At 39.9% G+C, this 9,773-nt stretch overlaps 1 protein-coding gene across 4 annotated transcripts in view; it reads left to right on the top strand.

Moving 5' to 3' along the window:
- The first annotated feature begins 754 nt into the window (after positions 1-754).
- The window catches only part of GAS2 (growth arrest specific 2), a 127,950-nt gene continuing 118,931 nt past the window's right edge, over positions 755-9,773 (top strand). The window contains exons 1-3 of one of the 4 annotated variants that reach the window (XM_059388567.1): positions 2,203-2,500; positions 2,660-2,785; positions 9,575-9,739. In XM_059388567.1, coding sequence (XP_059244550.1) covers positions 9,595-9,739 — 145 coding nt within the window. In that variant the 5' untranslated portion in view covers positions 2,203-2,500; positions 2,660-2,785; positions 9,575-9,594. Of the gene's footprint in view, positions 1,004-2,200; positions 2,501-2,659; positions 2,786-9,574; positions 9,740-9,773 lie in introns of those variants that run through there. The other 3 variants (XM_059388558.1, XM_059388577.1, XM_059388549.1) reach the window with 3 other exon arrangements.

Below are 9,773 nucleotides of genomic sequence, written 5' to 3'. Positions count from 1 at the left end.
ACCATAGGCATTGGATGGAGAAGCACAGGGAAGTGATGAGGATGTAAACAAAATCACAACACAAAAGTGTTTAAATTTTTCATGTACTTTCCGCGGAAAGTGGTAACCTGCCGCCATTAGGACACTCAGCAAGAGTCAACATGTGCCATGGAGGTGAAGCAGACACTTGAACATCTGTCCACTTCATGGGAAGACTTTTCATCCTAGAAAACATGTACTAATAAACAACAGTTGGAGAAAATTGTCCATGACATTCAACATAAAGCTGAGCTTTAGCTGAGAGAAGGAAGGGTGGAATTGTATTTCCTTTTGCAAAGCGAAAACAGCCGTGAGTGCTGTTTCTTCTAAAACCTAATGTTTAAAAAGAATTGTAAGAAATCAAATTGTTCAATTTGGAACGAAGAGCGACCGAAGTTACTGGAAAGCTCATGCCTCTGAGTCTGCAAAATCACTGGCCAGGAGAGCAAAACTTTTCCAACACCCAATTTTAATATTGTGCTAAAGCCATTGACTCCGTTAAAACCCTGGAGTTAAATATGATTCCCTCCCCACTGCAACCCCCCCGCCCCTTTCTCTCTTAGGTTAGTGTTTGGGGGACAAGGGGGCTGGAGCTTGGCCCCAACCTCGGAACTGCTGCCAAGGGCTTGTAATACAATCTCTCCCCATTTGAAGAGTAAATCAGTGTCAATTGCGTTTGCCGTCCACCAGAAAAAGTAAGCATTTTACTTCCGCTCGGTCTATGTGGACTGATGAAATGTAGGAAATCTGTTTCTGGCAGGGGGGAAAAATCGTTTTCCCAAACAGCACCGAGAGGAGCCATCAGAGAAGTATGAAGAGGGGCAGTGCGGCTGAAGCTGCTGCCGCTGCCGCCGGGCTGCTGGGGTGCGGAGCGCGGCTGCTGCAGGACCTGCGCCGGGAGGGGGCCGGCCCCGAGACGCTGCGGGAGCCGAGCCGGGAGCCCCCGCGCCTCTGAGAGCCGCCGGCAGCCAGCTCCAGACGCGGGGTGAGCGAGGCGGGCCGCCAGCCCGGGGTTCCCGCCAGCGTCGCCGCAGCCGCAGCCGCAGCGCGCGCTCAGCCTCCGGGGCAGCGGGAGCCCTGCCTGCGGGTGCGCGGGGGGCGGCGGGGGAGGGGCGCTCGGTCGGGTGACCTCGGGGGCGCGGCTGGGACCGGCGAGGAGCCGCAGACCGCTGGACCGGCTGCGGCGCTCCGTGGGTGGGCACTGCAGTGGGTGACTCGTGTGCCCTGGACGCGACCGTGTGTTCCTCATCCCTGTGGTGGAACAGCCCAAATGACTGCCGCACCGAGAGCCCGCTGGGGCGGCTCAGCCAACCAGGGACGGAAGTGAGGACTTGTAATTAGCGCATGGATTCGAAACGCACACTTGGGCGTTCGTGCGCGGGGGTCTCTGTGATGCATGCTCGGCGTGGTCGGTGTCTGGGGAGAGGGGGGCCGAGCCGGGGCGGTCTTCCCGGATTGATCCTGAATGCTCTACGAGAGTGGAGGAGCCCGGGATGGGAGCAAAGAACACGACCCTTAGGATTTGGGGAGATCCTCTCTGTTTTCGACTGATGAGTTTCACAGAATTTGACTTTTTTTTTTTTTTTTTTTTTTAACGTGAATAAACAAACGAATGAATCAACCCCCTTTGGGAAGATTTTGCATAGTGGTATTGTTCTTTTCATCCGAAGAGCAGGGTTTTGGAATCCTAAACAGTGTGGGGGAGCCCCGAGGAGCCAACTTTGCTTTGGAGGCATTAGGTATCGCAGCAAAATTAACTTCTGTCAGCCCAGGAAGGTGAATTGCCTAACCTAGCCCAGTCCTCCGAAGTTTTTACCGTCTTGACTAGAGAGGGAGCAAAAGCAGGGGTTAACAGACTCTGTTTTCTTCGACATTCCAGTACAATTGGGGTGGGGGTGGGCTGTGCAGTACTTCCCTCCCGTTAACCTTTTCTGAAATCAAAGCCTTTCCTTTCCCGCTTTCTTCATCTTCATTCTCTCAAGCTCCTTTCCCTTCATCCACTTCTAGTTAAGAGTCTGCAAGACTTTACCGTCCCTCTTGTAAACTCCTCCCTCTCCCCAAGCACCCTCTCCAAACAAAGCTAAGTCAGTTGTTTATAGGAGATCTTTTGTGGGGGGGGGGGGGGAATAAGATCTGCATGTGCACAGGAACACCCATTTGGCCTCCTAGTGTTAAAATAAAGGCTCAGACAAGTCGGATGTGCCAGCCAGGCGGGGGAAGTCCACCTTTCCCCCTCACCTAGCGCGGAGGTTCGCAGACGCCAGGCTGGGAAGGAGCCCTTGTGGTTCCTTGCTTCCTTCCCCCAACCTCTTAGACGCGGGGAGGCTGATTAGCTGCAGCTGGGGTCTAGTTAGCCCGGCCTTTGAAATCGATCAATGGGTTCCTTCTCGAGGAATGCTCCCCCCTAACTGCGGAGGAGGGGGTGGTGGCTGTGGTGGCCTTCTCCAACATGGGCGTCCTGGTTCTGACCGCCTAAGAGAAGGTAAGGGACAGATGTCTGAGGCATGGGACAGACAAGACAGCCTTTGCAAGCACATAAGGGCCTTCTCACAAGGCTGCCTGGATGGGCTCTGGAAGGGGAAGGTAGCTTGAATTTCAGCCTGTGTGCTAACTAAACTTTGGGCTTATTTCTTCACTTTAGTGCTAAACGCCCTGCATTTGTGGTGTGGACGGACTGTGCTTTACTGGAGATACAGTCATATGGCACAATTTCTTTCACCCGGTGCAAAAAGGTCATGTGATTGCCACTGAGTTTTCTAGAATCTTGGTAAGAAATCTTAGTTAAAGCTTCAGCTTACAGGTATGATAGATGAAATAGCATGTCTTAGATTAATTCCAAGTACCTTATGTGTAATTTTAGAATTTTGATTCAAGGCTGCAAGTCTGTATTATTGACTTTTGGAGACTTTGGAAGGCCAAAGTTACCTTGGTTGAAAACAATGAGGCTCTGACGATTTCTTTGCCAAGTTTTTTTTTTAAAACTGCAGCTGATGGTAAGGCTCTCTTGGTATCTTTGTGGTTTTGATACAGAGGCACAAACAGGATCCCACTATTTCTTTTCATTTTTTCCTAGCAACAATCAAGATTTTCCACTTAGTGTTTTTAGACTTAAGAAAAGACTGGAGAGAAGGGAGAAAATACCTGCTGTCAAAATGAGTAAGGCTTGTGTAGTTTTTCTGTCCTAAATGTTTTCAGGGTCAGTTGGATTTTTACTACTGTTCTCTCCTTATATGAGACTATATGCAACAGATACATATTCAAGATGGTGTAGAACTCTGCTAGCTCTCAACCGCATTATAGTTAAGTAAAACAGAAATCTTTGTATCATAAACAACATCAAAACCCCCAAAATGTTCTCATGAATTAAGGTTCACTTAATCAACTTAGATGAAATTTTGAGGTAAGTCCTTAGCCTAATTGATTCATGACTTTCAGATGGTTTTCTATTCAAATTGTGTTTCAAGTTAATCTGGTAGGGGTCCAAAAACCAGTGCTAAATCCTTTGGAAGAATGAATTAGTAGGATTTTAAAAACGTGAAAGAAAATGCCATGAAAATATAAGACTCAATCCCCACTCAGTGTTAACTTTTGGGTCATGATTTGAGAAGGAATTATTACAATTATACCATCATTTAGTTCAAGACAAATCATCACGGGGCTGCAAGAAGAGAAAGATTTTCTGGGGGAAAATAGCATTATTCTAAATTGGAGGCCAGGAAAGTTGAGTAGGATATTTTTAATGACTCTGTGAGTAAATAACCTTGTTACTTTGGGCAAAATATCTTAGGCCTCTAGTCTCTTATTAAAAACAAGGAATTTGGGACGCCTGGGTGGCTCAGTCAGTTAAGCGTCTGCCTTCGGCTCAGGTTATGTATGATCTAAGGGTCCTGGAATTGAGCCCCATATCAGGCTCCTTGCTTAGCAGGGTCCTGCTTCTGCCTCTGCCTTCTGTTTTACCTGCTTGTGTGCTCTCTCTCTCTGACAAATAAATAAATAAATAAAATCATTAAAAAAATAGAATCAGGAATTTGACTGCCATATCTTCTAAGGCCCTTTTGAGTTTAAAGATTTTACTACAGACTTAGAAAAATTGATAATGAGTGTCATTTGCCATTATTCTTGGTGCTTTTTTTTTTTTTTTTTTAATTTGTGGACAAGTTGTGCCTCTTAGTCAACCTGTAGGTCCACTTTAAAGATCTAGAATAATCTTTCTGATTAAATGTTAGTTTTTATTTTCTAATTAGGGCCTTAGGATAAGATTTGGCATTCATGACATTGGTTGAGAATAGGTAGCTTTGTAGAGATGTTATTGGTTAGCCAAAATAAATCACAAAGGATGAAAGAACTCAGAATGATGGAAAAGCCATCTAGAGTAGTCCTTGGTTATTGGTTCTTTGAATTTCATTTGAAAGATAGCATTTTATCCTTCCAAATTTTGAAAGGGTGTTTGGCGTGTGGTGTTCTTTGTTAGTTTAATTTTTTAAAATGGTGTTATTGGCCTATAAATTTTCTTTCTTCATTGTTTCACATTCATAACACACAGAATTGAATAAGGATGAGGTCGGTGCTATAGATCAGAACAAAATTGACCTTTAAGGATGGGGCCCTTGACTTCGGGTTCATTAGCTTTCTGTTTTAAATGGCTACTATTAAGGAGTCTGTGTGTGTGTATGTGTGTGTGTGTGTGTGTGTGTGTGTGTGTGTTGGGTAGGGGGTTGTGTAGTGACATCCTTTCTCATTTACTTTGAAGGTACGGCGTTCCCCTATCTTTAACTGGTGTCAAAAATGAGGTATAATTTGTTACCAAACTTTACTTTTAAAACACATGTAAACATCTCATTTTAGAGCTTAACATTTCCTTCATCGCTTGGGGTTTCATTCGCGTCAATATGAAGAAAACTTTGGATTTTCCATTAATTATAGTTTTACTTAACACTTGTTTTCATTTCTCCTTTTTTGACTTTTTTTAGTGATTTATAGTTCAATAAAATATTTCTATTTTGTTACAGAACTTTCTTTTTAAAATATGTCAATAGTAGTTTTATTTTGGTACATTTTCTATGAGGATGATTTGGGTTTAGCTATTACAGGGTATAAAATATAAACCAAAAAGTAGAACAAATACTTAATCTTCACAATTATATTTGAGGTATTAGCCTCCATTTTACACGCTGGAGAACTCCAGTACAAAGAAAAATTCATCCTACTGGAATAGAACAGCTATTAAATAGCTAGGTAGTAGAAATATTTGACCCCACCACTTCTGATTCCCAATTTAATATTCTATCCATTAAGCAGGCTTCTCAGTGGATCTCATAGTAGACAGTAGTGATATAATATTTATAATTTTACTCTTTTTCTTTCTTTCCATTTATTTTCCATGCGGTACATTTTTGATAACATGTCAGCAAAGTCTAGAGAGAGACTGGAAACCATCTTGATTGTAATCAAAGCACACCTCTAGGTGGCGTGAAAGCATACTTTTTTTTCAGAGTCAAAACTATGATGTCTTCAACCGGGATTCTGGAGCAACAGACTAAACAGTCTTTAAACATGTGATATTTTACTTATGGAGTCATTAATTTTTTTTCTTCTTCCCCTGGGCTAGTTCAGTCTCATCATATTCATAATGGTTATTCCAGAATCAGTTCTACTATGGAAAGAAAGAAAAAATAATACACACACACACATTCTTTGAAGATTTCCGTATTAAGTTTCTGCATGTTTTTCCCTTTAAGTTTTATTTTTCTGAATTCCAAATCCCGAGGGTTGAGTTATTCGTTTTTAGAGAGACCCATACAGCGTGGAGAAGCCATAGTTCAGAGGGTCGTAGAAGCATTTCAGTCCTTCTGTCTCCAAAACAATTGGCTTTGCTTAGTACTTATCAAAGTCATTTATCAAGCTTTTAAAATATTTAGATTATATGAACTTTCATGGTCATATCTTTCAGTATTTAGATATATAAAATGTTTTTCTTTCCCCCAAACCTAACATTTTTTCTTCAATTCTAATAGATCCTTAATCATTTTATTTCCCATTTTTAAAAGCTACTCCTTGGCATCTCTTTTGGTTTTTGAAAACTTTTGGATAATTCAAAGGACCAGAAATGATCTTTCTGTTATAGTTTGTTCTTTGTGACCTAATTCAACTCATCCACTTGGTTAATGCTGAAAATTCTAAAAAGGTTACAATCTTGTACTGATCTTTTGTCTGAGTAATACAAATTTATTTGATTGTTATTCATGCTTAATGAATATTAATGTTATTCATGTTTAATCATTTCTGTTAGAAACTACTTCACCATAGGATAATTCTTCCACACTCCAGATTTTGATCCTAGCTGGATTCATTTCCATGTTTCTTACTCATGTCTCTGCCATATTTAAATTGAAGACTTTCAGGCAGTGACTTTCAGCTAAACCACAAAGTCATGCTAGGTTTGACGGTGATTTGAAATATGAAAAATGGATCAGTGGAACTTGGGTTGAAATCCTGATTTTTTCCCAAGGCACGTAAACAGAAGAGGCCCTGTCTATGACAGTGACTCTAGGTCCCTGTATTTGGCATGTGTTTAATTGTCTAACTTCTATCACCTGCTAATTAACCACTAAACCTTCTTTCTCCCACTTTTGCTTCCTGGGGAAATATAATCTTATTATTTTTTCCCTTTGTATATAATTTTGATTATGTCCAAAGCAGCATAACAAAATTTGCCTAATTACTCTGATTGTTTTTCTTACTAATCATCTATAAAGATCAGAAGATAGTTTGAATTACATTTCTGGCAAAATACAGGACACACTACATGAGAAATAAATGTGCCACTGTCAAGGAAAAGAAAAACTTCACTGTTGGAAGAACTGAGGGGAAGGATTGTGTCCCTCTGGCTCATTGAAACTGTTACATGCCATTAGCTTACTGTAAACTATCCCTTGATGAATTCTTTGCTAGACAATGAGCTTAAGTATCTGAGGTGTCTTCTTGCTTTTACAGTGCAAAGTAGGATTCTGGTGCTTAAATGGAAGTTTGCAGAGCACATAATAGGATGTAGGTAAAGTTACTGAACTACCACATCTCACTTTCAGGAAAGTAGTGGGAGAGATTGTGTCTTGAGAAGAAAGGCATTTTGGAGGTAACCCTTTTAAGATTTCAATTAGTTATTGAAATGTATGAATCATGTGCTTAAATGTATTATTACTTAAATGTTTGTTTCTGAGACTAGCTAGCCTATAGGAATCCTAACCAGCCACAGGGAGATGTCTTGTTTTCCTGGGACTGGACCTATTTTTAAAAGAACTGGAGCAAAAATTTTTAGATTTCTGGTATTTAATCACAGGGTTTGGACAAAGCTTCAGGACATGATATGAAAAATATGATGATTGACTGCAAAAAAATAGGCAATGATGACATTCTGGCTCCTGTAATGATGATTTAGTAACCTACAACAAAATGTACTAAAAATCTTTCACTTTTGCACTGGTTCACTTTAGATAATTAGATATATACAGATTTATAAAAAATGTTTTTAAAGATAATTATTGATATTTTTTCAAAAAGTTATTCGAAAGCATCATTGTTTTGGAAATGAAATTGCCTATGTTTTAAGATTATACATTTATGACACTTTTTAGGTATTGACTCATGTTACCAGTCTTTTCTAATATTACACCAAAATGTTTGGGAAACTGTCACATCTTGCAATTTTCTGAACAAATAATGTTGTCTTATTTTTTTTTCCCAAAAGCAGACTCAAAAGGCAAAAAATTAACCTATGCTAAGAGAATTAGAGTATAATAAGTAGAAACAAATATTACGTAAAGAATAAAACTGACAGAAGTATATACAATTTATGTTGGTAAATTTAAAATACCATAAATCTTGAAATATAGCTGAAAGCCCCATTATATCTACCGTGCTCCTTGCCAGGTGCAAATATTTTCATTTTCATTAGTCATACTATACTTGGTTATTTCATATGCACTATTTGTATACAGAATACAGTCCTACACATTGTTAAACTGATGAGTTTGTTTACCTTAGTGACTTTAATATTACTCCTGTAGTCTTAGGTCCTATAAATGATGCATGCAAAGTGCTACATTCAAGACCAAGTATATATTCAAACATCCTTTCTATAACCCACGCAGGGGACTGTGCCATCTATAAGGTGGTTGGGTTAATGAAATCATCTTTTATTTTATAGACTTAAGACATTTCATTACTTCTACTCTAAAGATGACTGCAAGCAAAACTAGTCTGTAAAATGTATAAAGTGGGAAGAAAAAGTAAGATAAAAGAAAATCTTATGGCAGTATTTATTAGGATTGTGTGTAATTCTTGTGTTATAGTATGGGTTCTTGATGAATCTGTTTTGTAAAATATATCATTCTGGAAAGAATATTGGTCTTAGAGTATGAAGACCCAGGATCAAGCCTGACTCTGTCATGATCTAGTATATATGTTCTTGCTTAAGTCACTTATCCTCTCTTGTTTTTTATTTTATTTTATTTTATTTTTTGGTGTTGTAGTTGTTTATTTTTTTCATTAATTCTAAGATGGGAATAAGTAGGTATTCTTTGAAAGCATTTCCTTTCCTTTCTCCCCACCAGTTCACTAAACTATGAGTCCATGATAGCTTACCCATATGCAAAGAACCAAGTGCTCTGCTTAATCTTCTAGGTAATAGTTTTAAGAGTAGGGGTGCCTCTGAAAAACAATCTGAGGGTTTTGGAGGGGCGGGGGATGGGAGTTTGGGTGAGCCTGGTGTTGGGTATTATGAAAAGCACGTATTGCATGGAGCCCTGGGTGTGGTGCATAAACAATGAATTCTGGAACACTGAAAAGAAGTTAAAAACATAACAAAATCTTTTAAAAATTAAAAAAAAATTTAAATTAAAAAAAAAAAGAGTAGGGGTGCATGGGTGGCTCAGTCAGTTAAGCCTCTGCCTTCCGCTCAGGTCATGATCCCAGAGTCCTGGGATCCAGCCCCTCATCAGGTGGTGAGTCTGCTCCTCCCTCTCCCTCTGCCTGCAGCTCTGCGTACTTGTGCTCTCTATTTCTCTGTCAAATAAATCAGTAAAATCTTAAAAAAAAAAAAAGAAAAGTAGTGGCCCTAGGTTCACAGTAAATAGTGCAAATTATGTCATTGCTTGTACTCAGTACTAAAAATTCTATGGAAAATTAATTGGTTCAGACATTAACCCAAATGTTGGGAGTTTATAATTTGGATACTAAAATTTTAATCAAGCCCTTTTTGTTACTTTTGAATAAGTGGAATTTCTTGCCTTAGAAGCTTTTTCCAGTGTGATGTTTTACATGAGCTTAGTGTTTGATTTTTCTATTTGACCTCAGATTGCTGCTGTTCCCTACCAGGTGGTTGGTCAAAAGGGATAGGCCGTACAGAAAAAGCAAACAGTGTCTCATGGGGTTTAATAATTAATAACCTGACCTGTCATCAAAACGTCCATGGACCTGGTTCCTTCCTATGTCCTTGGCAGGAAGATTTTAACAAGAGACGTCTATATAAAAAGCAACTGCTCTTTTGTTTCCAAAACAGGTTTTACGAGTGCATAAATAATGTGCACTGCTCTGAGCCCAAAAGTGCGCAGTGGACCCGGCCTGTCTGATATGCATCAGTATAGCCAATGGCTGGCCAGCAGACATGAGGCTAATTTGCTACCGATGAAAGAAGATCTGGCCTTGTGGTTAACCAATCTATTAGGTAAGGTTATAAGATCTCATTTGGGGAGCAAAGA

Source organism: Mustela nigripes, chromosome 1 (assembly GCF_022355385.1).
Source record: "Mustela nigripes isolate SB6536 chromosome 1, MUSNIG.SB6536, whole genome shotgun sequence".
Taxonomy (NCBI): Eukaryota; Metazoa; Chordata; class Mammalia; order Carnivora; family Mustelidae; genus Mustela; species Mustela nigripes.
This window is presented reverse-complemented; position numbering and strand designations above follow the sequence as displayed.